Source organism: Plutella xylostella, chromosome Z, assembly GCF_932276165.1.
Source record: "Plutella xylostella chromosome Z, ilPluXylo3.1, whole genome shotgun sequence".
NCBI classification, from domain to species: domain Eukaryota; kingdom Metazoa; phylum Arthropoda; class Insecta; order Lepidoptera; family Plutellidae; genus Plutella; species Plutella xylostella.
This window is the reverse complement of record NC_064012.1, coordinates 15,408,500-15,433,953: the sequence shown is the minus strand read 5'-3', so window position 1 is coordinate 15,433,953 and position 25,454 is coordinate 15,408,500. Positions and strand designations below refer to the sequence as shown.

The following is a 25,454-nucleotide window of genomic DNA, read 5'->3' as shown; positions in this document are numbered from 1 at the left end:
CCTTCAACCCCTACTTTGCCCCACTATATCACCCCGGGGTCACCTTGTATACCAAACTGTCCACTCACCATTCAAAATCTATAAACGGCCTTGTTTACTATGTGTTATTAATAAATGCAATTTATCTTCAATGGCGTTTTATTTGGAACAAACGTTGACATAATTCAGTTATGCATGGACAGTAAAATTTGGGTTTAGAAACGGATTCACTAGATTCTCTATTTTGAATTTCTTCCATGTCTATATCACTCTCATCACATTCAGTTTCATCACAGACAGTTGAGGCACTGGACAATCTGGACACAGTGGACACAGTCGACACTGTCGAGCTGCTATTGGACGAAGTTCCGCTCCTGTCTGAAGACCACGGAAATTAGGCAATATCATCATCAGCTTTACCTAGTCAAGCGTCCAATGAACAGGCGTTTGATTTCTAAAATACAAAATGATTGATTGTTATATTGGCCTAGTAAACCAAATAATATTACAGCAATTCTTTGATATAGTTAATTCAGTTGCTAACATTTTGGAACTAACTTTGCTAACTCTCTAGTGGTCAAAATCCATATCCACTGTTTTATCTCAGTGAAATAATGATTATACCTACACAGAAACCAACAAAAGTACCTTTACTTAACTTTATAGGTACATTATATTTCTGAAACTTAGCCATGCTTTCTCCCTTTTTGCTTTAATCTTGAAACATCCTCTTATACCTTTGTTATTTCCGAGTCCCCTGCGTTTTACGGAGCTGCACCGACAGCGCTGGCTTGGCAGTATGTGGGTGGAGCAGCGGATAGTCCCTATCCTTGGCTTGGATGGTGCCTTGGCTAGTTTCCTCTCGAACAGACCCAGGGCCGCTCCACTATGCACAGCAGATTCCACCACATTCGTAAGCTCCTCTCTACTTCCAAGTCGGTACTTTCGTTTGACATATCGAAGCACATCAGCCAAGGATCCCGACTCATTCTCCTTGAAGTATTGGATGACCAGCGCGAAACGAGGGTCTTTTGGCGCGACGTCTGTAGTGTCCATGGCTTGAGGGTTTCATGAAAGTTGGTGGGTTAAAACATGTTTTTCTGCATATTTTGTTAATATTTTTTTGACATAGGTTTGTTGACGTTTCAATTTATGTGCTTTGAATCAAAAACTTTAGTGATTTTACAAAGAAATTAAGCATTCTGTTCTGATAAAAATCAGATTATTACTTATTTTGAGCATAACCTCATAACGTTTACACCTATTTATTAATTTATAATATGGGATACATAATTCGAGTCTATCGGGTGTTTCAATATTTGATATGGTGCTGATTTCATCGAACACGATGAACGTTGAATATTATATCTATCTTTATTGGTGCTAGTATAAAACCCTGAATCAAGACATTCAAGATGTATTAATCACTGGATATTCCTAGCCACAGCAGAGCTGCCTTTAGAGGAGGTAGGTAGTTATAATTCCTTGAACCCAGAACATGACTGTATATAGTCATAGATGGAAAATCATCACCTACGCAGTTACCTAAGCAGGTATTCCAACACGGGACACCATGCACATGGCATGTGCAATAAAACACAGTTGCATATTATTTAGTACCTATATTTTATCGTAGGTATCACACATACAAAACTTAAGCTGAGCGTTCACCAGTCGATTGAGTTACGAAGTAAGGTATCCGACCGAGTGAACATACACCTTTATGAATATTGACAATGGCACTTAAATCAGTGCAACTTTTTCGATATTGTGATGAAACTTAGATATTTTATTTTATATTAACGACTTCTTTGCTTAACGCTACTAGGTACGACGAATGTTACAAGTCACGTAAAAATAAATAAAATAGAATAACCTACATATTCGCCTAAATAAATTTCCGTAGGGTAGGTAAAATGATCGAGTTTTCACAGTTTATAACCAAATAAAGAAATAATATCATTCTTATGTCGGTAAAAAGGAAAATAAAGTTACGAATACTTTTTCCAAAATGTTTCATCATGTGACTTACGGGCATTAAAGCACAATTAATGATAAGCTCGTACCGATAATAGTCTAAGGAAAAGTTGGCCATGAAAATTCTAAGTTGCATTTCACCCAAACAACAATTTTACTAGTGAATGAATCATATAAAAGATCGACAGCTAGAGTTAAAAAAACAGTTGGCCACTTCGATAGGCTAAAGCTTACATCTAATATTTACATACATAGTTTTAAACAACAGAAAATTGTAAGTAGGTAGTATACATACAAATGTTGAATTCGCTATCGATTTCTCAGTCAGATAAAATCTAATTAAATTCATACGCGCTGCCTAGAAGTATGTAAATGGTATGGCAGGTAGTGTCGAGATAAAGTATAAAAGTAAAAAAATAAGTCTACGTATTTTATGAAGAAAAAAAACTAGTTTCAAGAACATGTTGAGTATCAGCGGAGCAGGGTTGGAGGTCTTGTCTTACAAATATTTGGTTCTGTTGACCTAAAGTTCTGCCCTCAACCAGAGCCAAGTAGACCAGGAGAAAATCTTTCAGGAAACTGAACAAAACTTGCTAAAAAGGTCCTTGCAGGTAACTTGCTAAAGGGATATCACATCGGTTACTTGACGGCTCACTGTCTAATGTTTCAAAGCATTGTAACTGCTGCATAAGATAAACAATCACATAACGCGCCTACGAAATTAGAATAGCAACGTTACAACACTCCGTTTCATTAGACAGTGCAGTGGTTAAGGGCTAGTGGTGGTTGGCTCAAGCACTGCGCTTGGCGGGCCGGGCGCGGGCGGCCTGAGCCTGGCGTCTCCTGGCGTACAGGGCGTCCAGTCCCCTCAGGGGTGGCGCCGGCGTGGTCTCCGCGGCCACCTCCTCGCCCTCAGTGGCTGAGCGGTCCGCCACGGTGGTGGGCTCTTCCTCTTCGGCCTTCTTCGCTGGCTCTGTGGTTGCCTGTTGGGGAAGTTTGTTTTATATGGGATGTCTTATGACTTATGATGTATTTTTGTGAGATAAAATAAGCTCCGACTAACTTATCTAGGGCTAAAACATCGATTGTAAAGTTTGATGCAAAAATATTTAATTATTGTAGCTGACATTATGCATGACTTATACTACATGGCTTTAAACATAACAGTTGAGCACTTTCATTCATGAAACAAAACCAAAGTCCACCATTTTTGGACCAGAGACACTCACAGAGAGCCTATAAATCTTAGACCTTACGACAGCGGCGCAAGTATGCAAACCTCAGTGGTGGCCTGCTTGTGGCTTTCGAGCACTTTCGATCATGAGGCAAAACTTACAATCGAATCTTTCAACCACTTTTGGACAAGAGACACTCAAACTTAGACCTTACAACAACAGCACAAGTATACAAACCTCAGTGGTGGCCTGCTTGCGTCGCAGCAGCGGGTTGGGGCGTCTGGGCGGCGCGGTCACGGCCACCCTGGGCTTGGGGGACGGCGGGATCAGGGAGTGGCGCAGCTTCACACCGCGGTGTGGGGCCTCGGGGGCGGCGGTTGATGATGGACCCTGGGGAAGAGTGGGGGTTGTTAAGGCCTTGGCTTACTTTGAGCATGTTTTGGGATATGCAAAGCCAATACTATATACAGTAAAGATAGGTGTGCAAAATTTAAGGTTGAGAGCAGAAGAGATGGAGAAACGAGCCTTTGAGGAGAGACGAGTTCTTCAGCGATTAAAACCGCTAGTCCACCAGAAAACTTCTCCGATTTACCACACAAACTAGATACACTATCAAATGACTAGTATACTGATCTGTAAATTCGTATACAACTACCTGTAAGTATCTTGTTCTGGAAAGACCGTCCTTCTCAAACCAGCCACAAAGGCCGTGATGGTGACACCACTTACCTCGGTATCAGCATCAGTGCTGCCGGCCTCAGGGGCTGCGGTCTCGGCGGGTGCTTCAGACACCGCCTCGGGGGCCGGGCTGGCTCCGCGGAGGCGCGGGTTGGGGCGCGGCGCCAGGTTCAGTCGGGGGCCCGGGCGCAGGGGGCGTAGGCCGGGACGGCGGCTGTAATGAGGGAGTTGATGTACTATAACTTAATAATACAAGGCAAACAGCCTCCAGCTCCCTAACTCCAGCCTTGAACAGTTTTTTTTTTGTAGATATATCAGCTGTCTGACACCCATAAGACAGGTCCTGCCTATCTTGGGGTCGGATGGCCGTGTGTGAGATGTCCCCACATATTTAAGTATATTTAAGTTAAGTTAAGTTTAAGACCACGTGGACTTATACAAACACCATAGCTAAGGAGCCGAAATCGATTCCTGCCATAAAGATAACCCAACAGCTTGTATAACGCCTTACCCAATAGTCCTAGTGCTGGCGGTGGTGGTCTCCGAAGTCTGGTCCTCGGTCTCAGCGGCGTCGCCCTCGGGGGCCGGGGCCGCGGTGCTGGTGGTCAGGCGACGCAGGGTCGGCCGGTGGAGCGCGCTGGAAGGAAAAAGAGGATTATGGTAGGTGTATGGTAAAGGGAGGCCACATGGATTAAATCCTAGATCGGCCTTATTGAGGAAACCTATTTAGGTATGATATTGGTCGTTGAGATTTGTTTGTTGAAGAAAAGTTGCGAGACAAATGTGCCTCCTGCAAGGCTCCAGTTTTTTTTCGTCGCGGTTTTTCCCATAATATCCACGCTAGGTAGGCACGACGCCAATGACAAACCCAAAAATATCTGCCCTTTCCGGAGATCGAACCCGGGTTCCGCGACACAACAGTCACAGTTTCTACTTAAGCATTGTGCCATCCGATCTGCATAGATGAATTGTACGCCTTTGCCCCTCATTACAATAAATACATTCAAATTTTACTATTTCAGATTAATTTTGTAGTCTATCGAATCCAACATAGAGACATAGGTACGGTTACAAGCAATGGATTCCGAAACTCAATAGTTAACATTGAATAGATTCTACAAGGTGTTTGAGGTATTCGGGTGTGACTGGGCCCGGCCCTGTTGTGATGTAAGGTGTTTATACTCCGTTGGCACAGAGCGAATTCCTGCGAATATATTGTATCAGAGCACTCGACTGGCTTGGCTGTACTGTGATAGAGTTGGGTGTAGATTGAATAGAATAGAATAGAATAGAATATATCTTTATTGAACACCACAAATTTAAATATAAAAAAAGAGAACTTATAAACTAGGAACAATGAACAATAGGCGACCTTATCGCTTAGAGCGATCTCTTACAGGTAGATTGATTCAGTAATAATGAAGTCACAAGCGTAAATTTATTAATACGGCTTGAAATGGAGCAAAAATAGTTAATTAGGTCAACTTTGCCGAATAACTGCATAAAGTATTGTGCAGGATTAAACAGAGCAGGAACTTGAAACTTATCATCATCATCCTAGGATTTATTTGTTGGATAGAGCTATTCGTATTAATCTGAATGCGGCCCATTCTTTATCCAAGTCGTGAAAAACACTAGTACAGTTCAAGTTAACTAGTTTGCCGATAAATTGTTATTTATTTAAGGCTGGATAAGGGAGTCCTAGCATATCTAGTGTTGAGTGTACCCACATTAGCTGAAAATAATTTGCTTATATCTTCGCTGATGACAGATAGAATGCACAGCCAATCCTGATAACTCAAAGGGCTGTTAATTTACGCTAGGAACTATCGAAACTAGTCGCTGTAGCCCATTCCACTAACTCGAACCCTTACCGCTGTGGTGCGGCGGGGGCGGCGGGGGCGTCTGCGGCGGGCGCGGGGGCAGACCCGTCTTGCGCAGGCGCAGATGTGGTGGATGCGGGGCGAGTGCGACCGGCGAACAGGCCGCGGCGACCGAACGCTTGCTGTGGAGGAAAAGAGGAGAAATTTTAATAATTTGTACACTAACGATTACTGTGACCTTTGTGTCGTGTTAAAATAGTTATTCCGTGGGATTTCTGGTAAAGAGTAGGTAACATACATAACATATCCATCCATCCTTTTAAACTTTTACGTTTATAGTACTTATTAGCAAGGTATTCTCAAGTTCAGACCACGGATAGACGAGTGAGACGCCCTCCGTTGGACCAAAGAACTGTATCTAGTAGGTACCTAACCTGGGATTGGTCACATGAAGATAGTCGAATACAGAGTGATGTGGCTCCTTGGGAGAGGCCTATGTGTAGTGGACAATTACAGGCTAATGTTAATGAATCGAATGAACCCCGAAAGGATCTTTACTTTTAAACGGGTATACATAATGTAGGTCAGGCGCCAAAAAGCTCCAATGAATGTTGGAGCTACAAGAACACAAATTACGTAGGTACAATACATCGTCAGATAAACAAATCAAACTTATATCAGCTGTCTAATACGACTTTAGAGTTCATAAAATTATTGTTTAATTAGCGTCCCGACAATCACATTCGCCACAGCTAATAAATATTTTTATGTGTAGGTATTCCGTCGCATAGCAAATCCATGAAAAATCAATTACTTTTTTTATCTACGGTACTTTTCTTAATTAAGTAATTAAAAAATAATATTTTTACATTGGGTGTTCCTTTTTTTGTCAGAGGTCCATAGCTAATTAGTGTTTTATTATCATAATAATTATCTTATTTACATCATCATCATCACATGGTTAGATGAACACTACCGAACCATAACTATTTTATCAAAAGTCCAAAGAAGACCAAAGCCACTGGCTTCACGAGTGCTTGAATATGTATGAAGGTTAGGTATGTAAATAAATTCTAATTCTAATTGCATAAACCTGCATTATACGGGTCAAGTTAAAAGTGCTCTTAAATCTCAAAGGCTCTTTTAAAATTATCAAAGTTACCCTAGCCTTGTAACGGTTGACAGTGTATAAATCATAAAGAAGAAAGGAACACAAAGGAAACTAAAAACTAGTTTACATCCTTTTAAATTAAAGGTCGTAATTATGGTAATTAGTCGCAGGTGAGAATCGCGTAATTAGTAACATTCATTGCGTGTTTTACCTTAGTGGCTGCCGTGGCTCTCTCTACGGAGGCAGCAGTGGTTGAGGATCCCTCGACTGGGGCCGCCGCCGCCGCTGTGGTCCTTCGTCCTCCAATACCGGGCTTTCCAAAGCGTCCTGTAGAAAGAAAAGGTAGTAAAAATACAGGTCTCCTAGGTTTCTTTTGTCGCTTGCTCTTCAGTGAAAGAGAAACATGAAATTGTGTGCAACATTTTTAATCGTCTCTTAAAGTTTAGTTCGCCCGCTCCACTGACCCGTTTTTCAGCCAATGTCAAGTCAGTTATTAAAACCCTTTTAAAAAGCTCTTTGTGGTACCATCGAAAGAACTTACAACAAGACTTCAATAATAAAAACATAAATGACCCGTCGAAGTACCTACTTAACAGAACTCAAATCTATGTCCGACGTAAGTAGGTAGGTATTAAATAAAAGGGTTTTATTTTCTTTTACGATTATACGTGTACTAAAACGGGATAGCGCATAGCACATTGCATCATAAAATAAACGAGAGCATAACAGATCGCTTTGCAAGCAATGCAAATTGCAAAATGAAATAACAGAAGCATTTGCATTATCAACAACAACAATCGCTTGCAATGTTTCTCTATAAATTAACAAACTTCCCTCGTAAACTTCGTATTACACAATTTCTCTAGCCATCCAGGAGGCTGCATATTAAACTCCAATACAAGATTCACTTTCTCCGGTCCACGCAGTTGTACTGCGTAATACGAATTTCACTGACAACCTGATATGATAATTGAGGTAAGGGTAGTAATCTTCATCGCATATCGCAGATCATAATTGGCCTCCGAGAAACGGCTGCCCTACTCCCGGATCTTCCTAGACTAGAAAGTGAGAACTAGGCTAGACGCTCTTAGGTTCCATTAGGTTCCTTTATAACTTAATTACAACACAAACATAACACTTTGTCAGGCCGAATTTTCAGGACATCTTCGAGGCTAAGGGTACCTTTCCACCAGAAATGTGACCTGCAGCTATGCTGCGATGACGTTAAAAAACCGTTCCCACCAGTGCTATGCTATGTGGACCAAGGATGAGTGGTGGATATCAAAATATAGCACATCTCTGGTAGAAAAGCACCCTAACCCTCGCTTTCGCACTTACCTCTGACTTTAGTGGATGTTTCGACGGCGGCTTCCGTGGTGGTGCTGGTGGTGGAGGAAGCGCGTCCCCTGGCTCCGCTGCGGATCTTGAATCTTGAGGGGCGTGTAGACGGCGCGGCGGTGGTCGTGGTCGGGGCCTCCGTGGTCGTGGTCGTGGTAGTGGTGGTCGTAGTCGTGGTGGTCGGCGTGGTCGCCTCCTCCGTCGTGCTCAGAGCCTCGGTGGTGAACGTGTCGTCCTCGACGGTCGTGGATCCGTCGAATGTGGATAAGTCATCCACGGTCGGGTTGATCTCGTTGTTCAGGTTCTCCCCAGCCAGGTAAGCGTATAAGTCCAGAGCCACCTTCTCCATAGCGGTCATCGTGGTGTACTCGGTAGTGTCGTGGTCCGCCGTGGTCGTGGTCTTGTAGTCAGCTGGCAGCTTCGAGCTGTCCAATACTTCTTGGAACCTGACTATGTTGGAGATGCTGTGGCCTTCCCTCGGCGCATCTTTGGTGTGCAGGGGCTCTTTGGTCTCGGCAACGTCAGTAGTGGTTTTGCTCTCAGAAGAGTACCTTGATGGGAGTTCCTTGTATTGGCTAGGGATATCTCCGGAATTTGTTTTGAAGCTATCTAGGTCGACCAACTCTGAGCTGGGACGCCTGTAACATAGATAAAATACATGAGTATTGTAAAAATGGATGATTTTCACGTAAACAATCATTTTATGTAACTAGAATGTTCTATCGAATCATAATAATTATTCAAACTCATACCTGATATGAGCCCGGGTCCTGCTCCTGGTCTGGCCTATGGACTCATCAGCCACACTGTCAGACTGTGGTCTGCCTCGCTGCTGCTTGACAGCCTCCGAAGAAACCTCTGGGACGTAGGTGGTGCTGCTGCTTCCAAGGTTGCGGCCACGGGGAGGGAAACGGGTGCTTGATGGTAGCCTGTGGAATAATGCTATTAAATATAAGAAACTTCGATCTATCAATTATATTGTTATACGGAAAGAATAAATTTTTACATGAGTGTTAGACAGATATTAATATGATAATTATGAAATGAATCATACCTGTCTTCAACAATTTCTTCATTGACGGGTGCAGGGGCGATGGTGCGGCCTCTCTGGCGGCCTCGCCCTGACGCCGGGAGCACCTCGTTCTCAGTGGCGGGCGTCGCGGCGGGCGTGGTCGACCCGCTCCGGTCGATCGAACTGTACTTGTTTCTTCCCTTCGTCTCTTTCGCAATGTGGTTCTCAGTCTCCACCTTCTGGGGTCCGTCGTGAGCGTTGTGCACCGGAGCCGCAGTCGTCGACGAAGACTTGTCCTTGCCCTTGCCGCCATCTTCCTCGTCGTAGTAGTAGTAAATGTACTCGTACTCGTAATCTTGACCGTTGGGGCCCTTCTTTATTTGAATACGCGAGTGTTGCTTTTGTTCAGAGCCAGCGGTTTCCAACTTGACGTCGGAGGAGAGAAGGCCGCTGTTGATGTCGTCGATGCTGTCGAAGTTGATTGGCACGTAGTCGTAGCCGTGCGTGGTGGTAGGCGGGACGGCGGTGGTCAGCACCGGCCGCTGCGTGGTGGTGCCGGCGCCGCCGCCCAGCTTGCCGGACTCGGACATCGCCTCCAGAGCAACTGCCATCTCAGGGTTGGTTTCTCCATTCTGTACGTTTTCAGAAATTTTTATATCTTCCAACTTCGATACAGGTGTATCTACCTCAATCGTGTCGGCTACTTTCCCCTTGTATCCTTTCTTGTGCAAGACCCGCTTGTCTTCTCCGATGGCGACGATGCCTTCGGCAGAATGTCTGACGGAACTTTTCACGCTGTGGAACTTCTTGATGACCTTGTCGGGGCCATCTTCAGGCCTCGTCACTCGCTGCGGGTGCTTCTCGGGGATCTTGTGGGAAGTCTCGAAGTTCCTGATGGGCGTCTGCTGCCCGGAGCTCACCAGGACGTACTCCTCGCCGGGCCTCGGCTCTGTGATGATGTCTACGTCGGCGTAGGCCGAGTAGATGGTACATACCAGCAAACATCTGCAACAAAGGAAAGTTTCGTTTAGATGGCATTCGTGAGATAAGCCACAACTTGCAAGTTGCGAGAGGGAATTTGGTAAAGATAAAAGTCTGTGCTTTGTGAGTCAGCAAGTCGAGCCATCTGGCTGCGCCTACGAGGGATTGCGGCCCGCGCTGCCGACACAAAAGAGAATAGTTATGAGTCATCCGATCATTTCATCAGCGCATTCCTGATCTCACGATAACACGGCGCATGTTGTCATGGGCTCCGCGGGTGTTCTACTCTCTTGCATTTGCATGCTCCACATCGGTAATCGATTGCGAATGCTGTGTGAACGCTTGTTGACACGCCGGTGGCGGTGCAAAAAGTGCAGCATTGCAATAGATGATTGCGGACATCATGTCTCGTGAGAAGTTATTAATGAAGTAGTGAAAATCGGAACGTGGGTGTGTGCGGTCGATGAGGCAACGCGTGATGACGATCACTTTCGCTGACTGCCGCCCCTCCCCCGCACCCCTCGTCTCGTGCGGGGCTCAGCACAATGGCTGATCTATCAACGATCTATTCAATATTGCACAGCTAATTGTTAACGAGTAACTGATATGTTGCGTGACCTACAAATATCATATTGTCATATGAACTGTTGCGTTTAGCCCACTTAACAAGTTGTAAAGAAACAGGTCTACTCTCAGTTTCAATATGGTATGTTGTGCCGATGTTTTCTCGAGTTCCACGTAACTTCAGTTGCTTTGGGTATTAGTCAATGTCACGCTGGCTTCAGCTGTTAATTAATAATTTATCGAAGTAGGAACAGAGGCGCTTCCGATAGTTTTTATCGAGCTCCAATAAGGTGGAAGCTAGTGTTTATACTCATAATGGCTTTCTATTCTGAATACAGTTTTTAAGGTTCCGTAATAAAAGTGAAATTGTATTGCGTCGAACGGTTGATCAGGTGTTAAGAAATGAAACTTACATACCTACACATTATGTACCTTAGGAATCAATACACATGCGTGTATAAAATCATAAAAGAATAATAATAAATGGAGCCGAGTGTACTTGTTGGACCGAGACTAGTTCCAGTGGGGACCGGTTACTTTACAATTTCACCAGATGTAAGGTCGCACACAGCAAGGTTAGGTGAATGGTTACACTGAGGTCTCTCGGAGCGAACGACAAACACGCACTTAGGGACCAATTTAGAATGGTCGAGGTAATTTTGGTCATAAAATTCGTAGTTATTGATTTTAATCTCTTTTTAATGCGATACTTGTATTTATGTGTTGCTAGTTGTTATTTTTAATATGTAACAGGGTACTTAATTATTATATTACTTAGCTTTTTACAAATAAAGTTTGTTTTAATTATTAATTTGATACTTTTATTGAATGGAAACAAAAAAGTAAAGTAAGTAAGCTTCGATTTAATCTAAAGTAAGTAACATGACGAAGGCCTATAGGGAAGTACGGCCTTTTCGATCAGAAGCTATTGTGTTTCCGTGGGATTCGAACCCTAACCACAGTCAGTCAAGGACCATCATGTTCTCACACCGACCGACGATGTACAGACCTTGTGCGAGTATTATAACTGTGTACCTTACTCCTTCGTACAATGGCAGAATCTCAGAAATTAACTCAACAGCAGATGTAAAGTGTGGCTTCTGTTTGGCGTTAATATGTAGGTAATAAAAGAACCATTTCTCATCAATAACTTGCATAGATTAAGCCTGGGACCAGTGTTGCTAAACCTATACCACCATATTGCTTACCGAAGCAAAACGGCAATTCATAAACCAGATAGTAATTACAAGTAATTTATATTTCGATGTTCAAGCCTGCCCATAACAGGTACCTGAACAACGTCTTACATTATTTACAACCAATAACTATAAGGATGGTAAAAGTGCTAAGATAATTGCTATTTACCGCCGCTACGAGGCGTAATAAAGCCTCATCATTTTGCAAAAAATAAAGAAATGCAGCCTCTCCGAGAGCCTGAACAAGGTCATCCTGCAAGCAGGAAGCCCATGTCACTTCCAGGGCCTAGTTTTTATCGAGTCATATTATCCTCATTAATATTAACTGTTGCAGAAACCGGCTAGAAGGGAGGACATGTATTTTAAAACGTGTAATTTTGCTTACACTTATTTTTCAAAAACTAGGGCTTCATTTGCTGTGGTTATATATTTTCTAAGCGGAACATGTTTATTGCTCGTGAGTGTCATTCATCTTAATAAGGTTCAAATACCATGCATGCTGGTAAGCACCGCACATATTCCCGATAGCTATCAGTAGCGGTCAGTGCACTCTATTGTACAATGTACAGACGGTTGTCACGTCATAATTAATGAATACACGTGATAAGAATAGAAATTATGTATTAACTAGCTCTGTCTGTAGACAGAGCATGGTTGTGGTTTAGGCTTAAACTCGGTACGTATCATAACCTAACATTTCACAGAATACAAGACTGTTTCACTAATACTGGGAGTAGGACACTCGCGAGCAATTAAAAAGTTCCAATGGCAATAGAACCAAATTACTCCTAAACGGAAAGAGCCTTAATAACGCCCGTACCTATGCAAAATTTAAGTTCAAAACAGGGCATCAGAATATTAAAAACTAATAAGATAAATATTAGTATCAAATTCTAAATGAATTTTTTGAAACATGGGTTCATTTGTTGTCGACATTTTGTAAGTGGAACCTTTTTATAGCTCATGAGTGTATTTTATTTATAACCAATACGAGCAATCATTACTTAAATCAATTTCTAAGTAGCAACATTAACCTACAACAGTGAATCCATGTAGGTAAACAAAATTATTAGTTTTTGGTACGGAACACCTAGGCGTATAATTATAATATCTACTAATTTCACGCAGGCTGCCTCTGACTGCACCTAGAGTAGAGACACACAAATTCCTCTGATTATAATACATAGGTATAGGTAATATAATGTATATTACAGGCTTTCATGAGCATCAGTACGCCCTTAACATGATGGCAATGCTTTCAATGACCACCGGTCTCTTCACACATAAAAACTACTATTTACTAGTAATTTGTCAATCTTTATTCAAAGGAGGATATCACCACCGCTTTCTAACACCAATATATTTGTCAGTAACACAACATTTAGTTAAAAAGTTTCTTTAATGTGTGTGTTAGAATGGCGGCGGTGCCGGTGAGTGCGCTGAATTGTAATCCGATCATCACTATCCATAATCGTTTGGTAAATGTGATCATAGTCGGTCGTGTCTAGAATGTAGATTCTAGGACATATTATGGAACCTAGCTCTTCTAGAACATTCTTACCACTAGTTGCAACGAATCACCGATAAAGGTAAAGAGATGTAATATAGTTTGTTCTCTGTTTAAATGTTCGCCTCTTTTCATTCTTTAAAGCGCTTGCAGTACTTTTTACCATTCATGACAAAAATTACGTTGGCGCAGTCTCTACTGCTCCCGATTCTTGATTACGCTGACGTAAGCTATCTTGACCTCACTGAAGAGCTACTTAACAAACTCGAACGTCTCCAGAATTTATGTATCCGTTTTATTTTCGGATTACGTAAATACGATCACATTTCTGAGTACCGTGCTCAACTGAAGTGGCTTCCTATTCGCCTTCGCCGGAATACTCATATCCTTAGTTTATTGTATAACGTGCTAAACAATCCCTCATCTCCCGCATACCTTAAGTGCAAGTTTTCTTTCTTGTGCTCTCATTCCCATGGTCGAGCGTTGAGGTCTCAAGAAAACAAGTTGTTGAGCATACCCAACCACAATGCGGCCTCCTACAGTGATTCTTTCGCTATGAAGGCTGCAAGTCTATGGAACTCCTTACCAGTGAGCGTACGACTATCGCCATCGCTGGCTACTTTTAAAAACAATGTGAAGAAACACTATTTCAATACCTTAGGTTGGCAGATATAGTTATATATATATATATATATATATATATATATATATATATATATATATATATATATATATGTCGCAGTAAGATAGTTATAGCCGTAATATAGTTATATCCCTAGGGATATGATTATATACCGGAACATAGTTATACGAAAGCGATTCATTACTATCTCACTAGGGATATAGTTATAAAACGGACCAAGTTTAGTGATATAGTTATATTACTAGATTAAGTTCAGTGTTATAAATATATTACTTGATAAACTTAGTGAAATAGAAATATTCCACATAGAATTAAATAAAACAATAGCATATTGGTTTTATCTTTATTAAAAAAACAACTTTCTGTTTCTGCAGTTAGTTAATTTAAGCATTAACAATAAAATCAAAACTAAACAAAATTTTAAAAGTCTTTTAAAGTTAATCAACAGTTTTGAGATATCTTTATCTTTTATCAATGGACAACATTTCATTTTCTTTACCCTATATTTTTATTAGTTATTCGGAAAGTTTATAGAAAATTAGTGGACCCGTATTTTTTTATTTTGTATATACATAAATTTTTGCATGTTATTTTTAACTTTAAAGTTAATTATTTTAAAACCGGAAGTGACTTCACATTTTAGGCTCAATTTTTATTTTTGTCTATTGCCTGAGTCTCGAAAAAAAACATAAATGACAATGACAAGTGACATTTAAACTTTGTTTACATGCCAACCAACAAATGGGTCATTTTCAAATAACCTTGATATTTCTGATGATGGAAAGTAGGTACTTATCATGTAAAAAAATAAGCAGAAGCATTTTTTCAGCTGTGTAGGCGGTGGCATGCTCTGGGACATATTATATAGAGGTCATCTCTTAATAATAAATAAAAAAATAGTCAGAAAGTGTCAGAACAGAATTAATGAAAATGACCCAAATAAACAACAACGTCACGATAAAACGTCAACGTCAATCAAAAATGAAAGTGACAGTTACTTTGTTTTTAAATCTATAGGCTTTGATCATCAAAATGCATCGCACCTGATGCATGACGTCATCAGCACTTTTTTACTATTTTATGATTTTCTCGAAAATGATACATCCAAAAAATACAAAAACATTTTTTTTGTGGCCTTTAGAGCTAAATCTCGAAATGGTTTTCGATTTATAGCAGCTTTAGTTTTTTGAAATGTTGTCCATTATCAACTAAGGTGAGATCATGGTTTCATAAAAAATATTTTAAAATTTTTGTTCGGACAAGCAGATGAATAGTGACATCTAGAATAATAATAATATAGCACTGGATGCTTCTTACAGGCACATCTTTTAGTAGAACACATATTCGTTTTATTACAGGAACATTTTCAATAACCTTGGCATCAAAGCCAAAATGTTTTATCTTTATTCATTAAAAAATCTACATTATTTATGTTGTTACAGGTATCCTGCAGTTACAATACATTAATACTTTAGCATGAACAAGTATTAAAGTAATTGAAAATACAATTAAAACGATCATATTTTTTGGAATTTAAGGCATTAACAATAAGTACAATTAAAACTAATCAATAAATCTTTTTAAACTAATCAACAGTTTTGAGATATCTTTATTTCTTATCAAGTAAGGTGAGATCTTGGTTTCACTCAAAGAGCTATTTCACTAAAGTTAATCTAGTAATATAACTATATCACTAAACTTGGTCCGTTTTATAACTATATCCCTAGTGAGATAGTAATGAATCGCTTTCGTATAACTATGTTCCGGTATATAATCATATCCCTAGGGATATAACTATATTACGGCTATAACTATCTTACTGCGACATATATATATGTCATATATATATGTCGCAGTAAGATAGTAATAGCCGGGATATGATTATATACCGGAACATAGTTATAAGAAAGCCATTCATTACTATCTTACTAGGGATATAGTATAGTTATAAAACAGACCAAGTTTAGTGATATACTTATATCACTAGATTCAGTTTAGTGAAATAGACATTTGAGTGTGCGGCGCAGGCGGCACGCCGCCAGAGAAATAAAAATCATAAAATAGGTATATCAGTGGGAATTTTGAAAGACTGGATGCTAAGAAATGCTATTCAGCTTTCAAACATTACTTTCAATGATCCTATACCATGGAAGTAATAATACAACAGGAATGCGCACTGCACCAAAAAAACGAGCCGACAGAGATAGTCAGCACGGAGCCCTCCATCTCTTTCTATTTTTGGTGACCATAATTTTAGGTAATTCATGAGACATCACTTCTAATCTATCATGTCGCGAATAGGTGTCGATGGTCTCAAAGTCACCTATTATTCGAATAATTCGATTGCAATGTAGGTACGAATGTATTTTGGTAATATGACAATTGAGTAAACAAATGGGGTGAAGGTAAAATTTGTATAGATTGTCAAAACAGGTTAACATTAAACGCAACTATGTACCTAAAACGTGTTTACTCTGTGGGTGTTCCGTTTACATAGTCTAGTAAAGTGTAGTTGATGAAAATCATAAGATTTAAAAAAATATATCTCAACCTAAGTGCTTCCGCCGGTTTTAAGCTTGATAAATTATCTTATAATACTCATATCTATCACCAAAAAAATCAACAGCTCATAACTCTTTACCAGCCTTATGAGATAACAGTCACAATAATACCTAATGATACTTAGGTATAAAATAAAACAAAAAGTTGAATGAAACAGGTCCTAATTAATGGAAAGTGATTCAAAAGTACGAATGAATGGTCACCCTAACCATAACGTCTCTCACAACAGTATGAACGTCATCCGTCATCTTGACAACTTCGGTCTTGTCGTAAAGTATTTAGAAAAACTACCAATATTTTTTATGAAATTATTATTCATTCAAATACCAAATATTTCATTAAAATTACATGTTTATAATGATTTATTATAAATGTGTTTTTGAAAATGATATGATATACAGTAGTCTATGAGTTAATTTAATATTTTTTTTGCATAGCTCTCTTCGTACAAAATCTACTAAAGTTTACACAACTAAATCCTGGCAATTGTTAGAAAGAGAGGAAGGGCTCTGTGGTAACCCTCTCTATCGGCTCGCGGCCTCTTTCACTTCAAATATAAGTCTTAAGGTGAATACGTTAGGTCTATTTTTGTTTGCATCATTTAGGTAAGTGCGCATTCCTGTTGTATTATTACTTCCATGTCCTATACCTAATGAAAGCTTGTCATTGAGAGAAATATGCCAAAAATTGACGCGCTTTGGTGGCCAAGGTTATTTAAAATGTTTCTGTAAAAAAACGAATATACAGTGTTTTACCAACAGATGTGCCTGTAAGAAGCATGCTGTTTTATGTTATTCTAGATGCCACTATTCGTCTACTTGTCCGAACAAGAATTAAAAAATAGGTACTTCTAATAAAACCAAGATCTCAACTTAGTTGATAATTGATAAGAGATAAAGATATTATGTCAAAACTTTTGACTAGCTTTAAAAGAATTTTAATATTTTTTTTGTTTTAATTTTATTGTTGATCCTTAAATTCCAGAATATATGATTGTTTTAATTATAATTTAAATTACTTTAATACGTGTTAATGCCAAAAAGTAACTAACTGCAGGAAACACAAAGTTGATTTTTTAATAAAGATAAAACCAATATACTATCGTTTTATTTAATTCTATATGGCAGATTTCTATTTCACTAAGTTTAATCAAGTACTTAATAGGTATATTTATAACACTGAACTTAATCTAGTAATACACACACTCCGCACACTCAAATGTCTATTTCACTAAACTGAATCTAGTGATATAAGTATATCACTAAACTTGGTCCGTTTTATAACTATATCCCTAGTAAGATAGTAATTAATGGCTTTCTTATAACTATGTTCGGGTATATAATCATATCCCTAGGGATATAATTATATCCCGGCTATTACTATCTTACTGCGACATATATATATATATATATATATATTTTAGGTATTTATTTATATGCTTATTTTGTATTAATGTTTTAAGTAGGTATAGGTATTTTTAAGATTGAGCAACAAGAATTGTAGGCTGTATTATATTAGTACTGTTTTAATTTTTTTTTTTTTTTAAATTTTCTTTGTTGTAACTGTTGTTGTACCTGTAACTTATTAGCTCGTAAGTAACTCTTTTATCCACCAACAAAGGTTGGCTGATAAAAGAAGAAATTGCTTTTTGGCAATAAGCCCGCCATTGTATGCTTTTACTGTGTTTATAAATTGTTATGTATTTTTGTTTTTTGTGTACAATAAAGTGTTAAAATAAATAGTTTGGGTAATAATGCAGTTTGTATATTCTGTTTTATATGATCGAAGGTGGAGATCAAAATGCTTTATTGTGTTTGTGTCTCCGTGAAAACCTTAAGTAAGTAGGTAGGTACCTACATTAACTCGTATCTTGATCTAAAAAGTCTTTACACAGACAACATAAAACGTAGTTAGTCTGTAAAAAATGCACATAACTGTCTGGTTATATAAAGCACCTATTCATTGATTACGTGTGGGGAATATTTCGCAAATGTTTGAAAAAGTCCAACAATAGATTAGTTCTCGCACTAACACTATGAGTTTACGAGCGATTTTGAGACAATATGTAGCCTTGCCCTAGATACAGCTGTTAGATGCAGCTACTGGTGTAAGCAAGAAGCGAAGTAAGTACATAGGTAGATAATACATGTCAGGTCTTTTATATTTGGATTAATTCCTGTATATGGCTCACTGGAATATCTGCGTATTGCTTGAATGCGCTTATAGTCTATACGGTGTACAACTATGAATATAATAAGTACCTACATACTTAAAATTGTATACGAGTAAGTGAGAAAACCTGCACATCTATAGGTATATGTAGGTATAACCTAAGAGCATGGTGCTCATTCAAAAAACCGCTATACGGCTCGCAACTTTTATCATGTGAGTATAAATTTACAGTGAAAAGCGTGCGAGTCACCTCTGGCCACCCTTTTGGGCATAACAGTCGTTTGCAAATGTATGTATGTTCTATAAAACTAGGTAAGGAATGCCGGTACATCAGGAAAGGTGTGGCATAGACACACGGAACAAGAAATATAATTCCTGAAACATATATTTGGTACATATTAACACATCAATACTGCAACTGTTTCTTCAATTAATTTAATTCACATTAGATGTACTTGTATTAAATAAAACTCGGAGTAGATAGGTAAACCTGCCTACCTGCCCAATAGGAAGATATTGGATTAATGATTATTTTATTGTATTATCCTGTTATAAAAATTATGATATTCGTACTAACATTATACCCGTGTCATATGGGTGGATCTTTTTCATTACTCGCGAGGTAAGTATAATTTTATGATGAGGTAAATTACTTATATTGTTAGCTCACTTTTGTCAGATTTTTACCTCACTGCAGTTAAGTTTAAATTTGAACTGCTCCCTGAAAAGCTTATGAAAAGTGTACTTTAGCATTAAAGTTTAATTTATTTTGACCTAGGCTGTCCCACGGGCAACTTTCTCAACTTTCAGCGTAAGTTGTAGCCCGAGGCTTCACTGAAACTAGAATTGTGCTAAGTAGTTATATCCTAGGTTTGCCGTTCTGACTCTACTTCAGGCCCAGAAGGGTTATTCTATACTTACGAAAAACGAACGTACGAGAGCTGTCGTGCAATCCGCACATTTAATGCAACGAGATAGAGTCGCGGCTCGCGCAGCAGCTCTCCGAAACTCTGTTTCTGGTCTTCTAGACTAATTTAAAATGACTCCAACAGCAACTTGGGATGATTAATAACTTGCGTTAAACATATTCATGAATAAAATTCTTCGAAAAAACTATTAAATACTGACTCAGCCACCTTAAACATTTTTATTGTTAACAATCATCTGGTAAAACCATTACAGAAGGCTGCCCGGTCAGAATGCAGTAAGTATAAATTATTAAACCGACCCGTCGCGTTATTGCAACATGCTTTGGCGCCAACTCACTTAGAAGGAGACATAAATACATGTACAGTTCAGTTCACGAAAGAAGACTAAAAAGGCGGCTGACTGACTACGCCGTTTGAACATTCATGAACGAAAGTTAATATAACATTTGGGGCGAGTCATGCTAGAAATAGACGCAATGCCGATTGCAAACTTCGTATAGGTACTGTGATTAAAAATATTTTTCTTAGACGCCCGTGCCTCACCTCAAAGAACACCAATTCGTTGTATTTAGATTTCTTTGCTAAAATCATCTTAAGTAAAATTTTTTTGCACTCCCATACAATTTACTCGCTGTACCTCCAGCAGGTTGACTGGTAGAAAATACTTTTAGCATTAAGTCCACCTGATTGTACATAATTACTTTTGTATATTGTGCAATAAAGAAAAAATAAAGCATTGCAAAGCAGGTGTAAACACCTCAAATGCGTACTCTGTGCTCGAATGGTCAAGTTACGTGATTTTATCTGTACAAGTGAGTATTATCGTATAGAAGTATCACTTTGGCTTACAACAGTGCAACAGTCCATCAAAGACTGATTGAATGGCAATAGCTATGTCAATGACCTTGAAATAAGATGAATTACGTTGGGTAATGCAATCTAATGCCTGGCATTTTTTTCTATTGCATTCTGTTGAACCGAATACGTGCATGTCGTTAGACTCGTTAGCTAGTTACTCATAACTTTAGTTTTACAGCTGCGGTGTTACTTTTGTTGTTGGCAAGAGTGGCTAAACAACACACTATAAAATAACTTAAGTATTTCATTTTGTCTAATTCGTAAAATAATAGAATTTACAGCTCATTTTGTTAGAGATAATAAGCAAATTTATATTTTCGATATTATAAAAAGTTAATGGAAAGGATAAATTAAAATGCATTGGGGCTATTTTAATTACTTACCTACTTATGATTATTATCTAACCGATGACCGACTGTTGGTAATCCTTTCCACGGCGCGACCACAAAATTCAATAAACCTACATATTATCAACCTGTTTTCGCATTTGCATAATTATTATATTTATTTGTAGGGCGGTCTCTCATCGCTGATTTTCGGCCATATTGTAATAGCTTTCGGCTACTATATTCGGCTATTTTGGTGACAACTTTCCGAATACTTGTACTATGTAAATATATAATATATACTTACTGTTATTTAAATTCATTAATCACTGAAAATACCTACTACCTAAACTAAGAAGGATGTAGTCATCGATGCCAAAATAAATGTTTTATTCAGACATTATATCACAGTAATACATTCCGAGTAAGGTTGCCGTAAAAGTGAAACTGGCCGGTCGTGTATCGAACCCGGGACCTGATGCAACTCTGCGGCAAACAAAAATGACCTTTACTGACAGCTCAGTGCAATAACTATGGCAACAGGTCGAAAGTTAACCGGCATACCTAGTCAAATTTCGTCTGAGCTCGCCTTCTATATGATAAATTGTTATCCATTTGTCATTTCGCGTTGAAATATTTTCGTTGGTGAAGTTACGAAATATTGAATATTTGTTTAGTGGTTTAGTGCCATTTTTGATAGATATAAACGGTAAGTAATGACGTACGGTTAATTCAAATTCAAATGGTGTAATCGACGTAAAATTTTACAATTATTTGTCGATAGTCATCTACCACACAGTTCGTAAGTTCTTTATGTACCTACATGTAAGTATTTGATATGAATCAGACTTGACAAGTATTGGGAAAAAATGAAAGAAAAATATATCGACTTTGACTCGATTTTACAATTGACCAACAAAATAACAAACCACATAAAAACATATTAATAAAACTGAATTTTGAAAAATAACTATCGTTCACCGAATATGTAGATTATTGGTACGAATATAGAATAGGTACGAGTAGTACCTACATTACTACTATTTTAAAATGTTACAATATAATGAATATAAATTGAAACTTGCTAGATTTTAGAAAAAAAGTAATGAATTGAAAATGGCATCTATAAAATTAATTCAAGAATCATCAAATCATTACGCAACAAACTGGGAAATTCGACCTTAACCTCTCAAATAGTGGGAAATGTGGCTTATGACATTATGACGTCATACACATTAACATAACCCCACATTCTGTTCCAATTAAGTGTTGTCTGACACCACATTATTTCGGCTTTTTCACGTTTTTCACCTTCGATCATATATATCCAAGATACACCAACAATGCACGAAAAACGGCCCGGCAAAACAGCGCTTATATTTTTGACAAGCGCTTTTTCACTGTCTAGATGAAAGAAGTCTTTAGAAGTTCATCATATTATGAGAGCATAAATAAACAGGAAGCTTATAGAAATTTCCTAAATAAATGACCGTAAAGCTAGTGCTTCTAATAAGTAATTGGGGATTGTGCTGCTGAATCAATCAATGTATTATATGTATATCAATGTATAATCAATTATTGTATGTATAATTTATTAATATTTAGATTGAAGTCGAGAAAACATACAATATCGTTTAGCTTTGTTTTTTTAATATCTGTTCAGCACATTTCTTATTGGTAGCTTCAGGTATCCGTCTTTCTTCACCATTTGGTGAGCTTCTCTACATCTGCCCAGTTTTTTTTTCACAATATATCAATCACATCGAAGCTTAGGTATCCGCTTACCGTAATTCTCAATTCGGAAACCGGTATAGCAACAATACAGTCTTGCGGCAACCGAATTCGTTTCTTCACATTTCAACATGGCGTCGAGGATGTACCGACAGACAATCAGTCATGAATTTATACATCGATAATACAGGAAAGGAAACCATTTGCATTTTTCTTGGCAGGATTGAGGCATAGTTGGGCGTAGCACTGAGAATGTGATGTGATATAGGATGTAAGGTATTATTGTTGTCTAGACCTACAGCATACTTAAATAAAACTGTTAAGAATGAAACGAATGAGATACATAAAAACCTCCATTGCATTTGAACTATTTTTTTACATCGAAAATAGAGATTAAATGCTGTTTCGATAAGGCATCTTCAGCGTAATAATATGTTTTGGGGATTAATACTTTTTAGAATATTTTAAGTATATAAACTATTCAGGTAATAAAATAATTAAGTTGCCAACAATCAACGCAAACAATGCTGATTGAATAATCTAAATACCCGACAGTAGGTACTTTACAGAGTACCTAGCATAAGTATGGCTACTAAGACAGAGTTCCGAAGTATTTTATGTCTTAAATGTATCATGCTAAGGCTAAGCTGCTATGCTAGGCTCTCTGTTGTGTTTATGCTGTCGTGTCGTGACCCGCGGTATGTCACCCTGATGACCTTGACATGTGGCAGGGCAGAAAGTGAAGAGAAGACAAGGACATATTCTATGTTGTATTTTATGAAATTGTATATTAGGTTGATTCATACTTATACCTATTAATTTTATAAGAAGGTACACTATTAAAACTTTTTAAACTGTCTCATTTGTGGTTCGGTTTGAAGCCCACTGTGGATCTTTCTCATTACAGCGGATCCTAATTAGGTAATTGGCTGTAAAAATTAAACATGGACGCTGAAATTGCTGTCCTACAATTATTGTCATTGGAATTGTTATTGCTTTTCAGGATAAAGTTATTCGTACGACACGAGTCTTAAAAATTTGCAAAGAAACGCCATTTCTATAACATTTTATAGACAATTTAGGGAAGTTGGTCCACTTTGTTACCAAATTAATTGTTATAATGTATCAAGGACACATACTTAGTCATACTTGATATATAGATTAGTAGATAGTACAGGTACCTTTGTATGAAACAAAGACCGCACCTCCTTTGTCCCAGATCTAACTTTGATATTGGAACCTACCTGGCACGCGGTATTTTTTTCAGGGAGCCTGCGGAATGTACCAATTTCAAGTTGTAGGCTCTTTAATTTTCCACTTTTTAAGCTTATTAACTTACTTTTATCACGCAACGGCAGTGAACCCGACTCTTTTGTTTAGTCCTAAACTACGCAGTTCCAAACTGCTACAATTAGTAGTATTTATTAACCCCCCAACAATAGACAAGTACCTCCAACGCGTGGAGATTCCCACCATCTACCCATTGTATCTACCCACGACACCGGAATATGTTTAATCTTCGGCACACTCGAACAATGCAGCCATTGTGGAGTCACACAATTCGACAGTTAAATAACCACCATCGTAATTAGCGTTTAACCTATAAGTATACTAGGTACTTACTAGTTAAACTACTTAAATAAAATATAGGAAAGAATGAAGCATTTCAGTTGTCAATTGAAAAAAACGTAAGTATTTCTTCATTTCATTCATAGCAGTGGGCAGGACATTTAATCTTATATCTGCTGAACGACGCCCTTTAACTCTGTGACTGTGTTCAGGTTTTGGTCTATTAACAAGTACCTACAGGAAAAGCAAAATATGCAAAATAGATTTTTGAAAAAAATCTTAATACCTCAATCGATTAGGATTCAGGGCATCCATGCCAACACAAATGTACCGAAAATAAAATGTAAATACTTTCCAAAAGAATGTGTAGTGACATTCAGAATTACATAATCATCTATTGGCAAACATTGATACGCGTAAATGGTTGTCTCTTTTATGTAATAGGTATGCTAAATATTTAGTTAATTTGAGAATCTTTCTCAGTAGGTAAATACGGTCTCACGGCTACATTAAACTTCCGGTTATTTTGACAAATAGGTACTTTTTATAACACAATTAAATCATTATAATTCGTTACAAGAAATAAATACCTAGAGAAATGGGTACTCGTTATAACTTGGCATCTTGAAAATATTTTATCGAATTGCATTTATCATCATGCAGTTAAAAGATATGTAGGTACACAGTACCTATATTAATTTAAAAAATAGTTTTTTTACGGTCGGTTTTTGTTTAAAAAACTATTTTAAACTTGAAGAACATTTAAGTATGTATTTCCTTCTAAAAGCTGACTATGTATATGTAGATACTGGTCATTTACTTACATGTTAAACAACTTGTAACCATAACAGTTACATGACTAAGTTCAATATCAAGTACGTAAGCATATTAAGGTTCGATCAAGTGTTGGTGTGCAGTAAAAGGGAAAGTTATCGGAAGGCTAGTGCGAAGGAGTTATGACGTCATTGCAGCTGGTCGAAATATTACGAGCTTTTTGAAGCTTTCGTACATTCCACGCAATGACAGACAACCTTATACATATATTCAAGAACAATGAAAAAGTTCCACAAGCAAAATACCGATACCGTTTTAAAACATGTTATTTAAAATTTTAACACAATATTAATATTATTTGGTAATATTCTGATGCGTTGTTAAATATACTCCAATAATCGCAAGAACTTTTACTTTTCTCGCGATACTCAATAATTCCCAAGAAATTAAATGAAATGTTTTATTTTTTCGGCGTAGAATATTCGAATTACTTGTCAAAAGTCATAATATTACTGTATCACCATTTCAAAAAGGCCCGCGAATGAATAA

At 38.0% G+C, this 25,454-nt stretch overlaps 2 protein-coding genes across 3 annotated transcripts in view; both read right to left on the bottom strand.

Moving 5' to 3' along the window:
* Nucleotides 1-120: 120 nt before the first annotated feature.
* On the bottom strand, nucleotides 121-1,160 carry LOC119694747. 2 transcript variants are annotated; one of them, XM_038121792.2, is made up of 2 exons: nucleotides 717-1,160; nucleotides 121-433 (listed from the first exon to the last, which is right to left on the bottom strand). In XM_038121792.2, the coding sequence occupies exons 1-2, from the start codon at nucleotides 1,033-1,035 to the stop codon at nucleotides 396-398; spliced, it is 357 nt and encodes a 118-aa protein (XP_037977720.1). In that variant the 5' UTR covers nucleotides 1,036-1,160; the 3' UTR covers nucleotides 121-395. The 2 variants fall into 2 exon arrangements, with proteins under 2 accessions (XP_037977720.1, XP_037977716.1); XM_038121788.2 differs by having other exon boundaries at nucleotides 121-357.
* Nucleotides 1,161-1,586: 426 nt separating this feature from the next.
* Nucleotides 1,587-25,454, bottom strand: part of LOC119694851 (mucin-5AC) — a 32,631-nt gene continuing 8,763 nt past the window's right edge. Inside the window, exons 2-10 of the mRNA XM_048632994.1 lie at nucleotides 9,136-10,098; nucleotides 8,834-9,010; nucleotides 8,082-8,719; nucleotides 6,955-7,070; nucleotides 5,684-5,814; nucleotides 4,321-4,446; nucleotides 3,861-4,023; nucleotides 3,369-3,521; nucleotides 1,587-2,939 (exon numbers count right to left, since the gene is read on the bottom strand). Coding sequence (XP_048488951.1) covers nucleotides 2,748-2,939; nucleotides 3,369-3,521; nucleotides 3,861-4,023; nucleotides 4,321-4,446; nucleotides 5,684-5,814; nucleotides 6,955-7,070; nucleotides 8,082-8,719; nucleotides 8,834-9,010; nucleotides 9,136-10,098 — 2,659 coding nt within the window. The 3' untranslated portion in view covers nucleotides 1,587-2,747. The remainder of the gene's footprint in view (nucleotides 2,940-3,368; nucleotides 3,522-3,860; nucleotides 4,024-4,320; nucleotides 4,447-5,683; nucleotides 5,815-6,954; nucleotides 7,071-8,081; nucleotides 8,720-8,833; nucleotides 9,011-9,135; nucleotides 10,099-25,454) is intronic.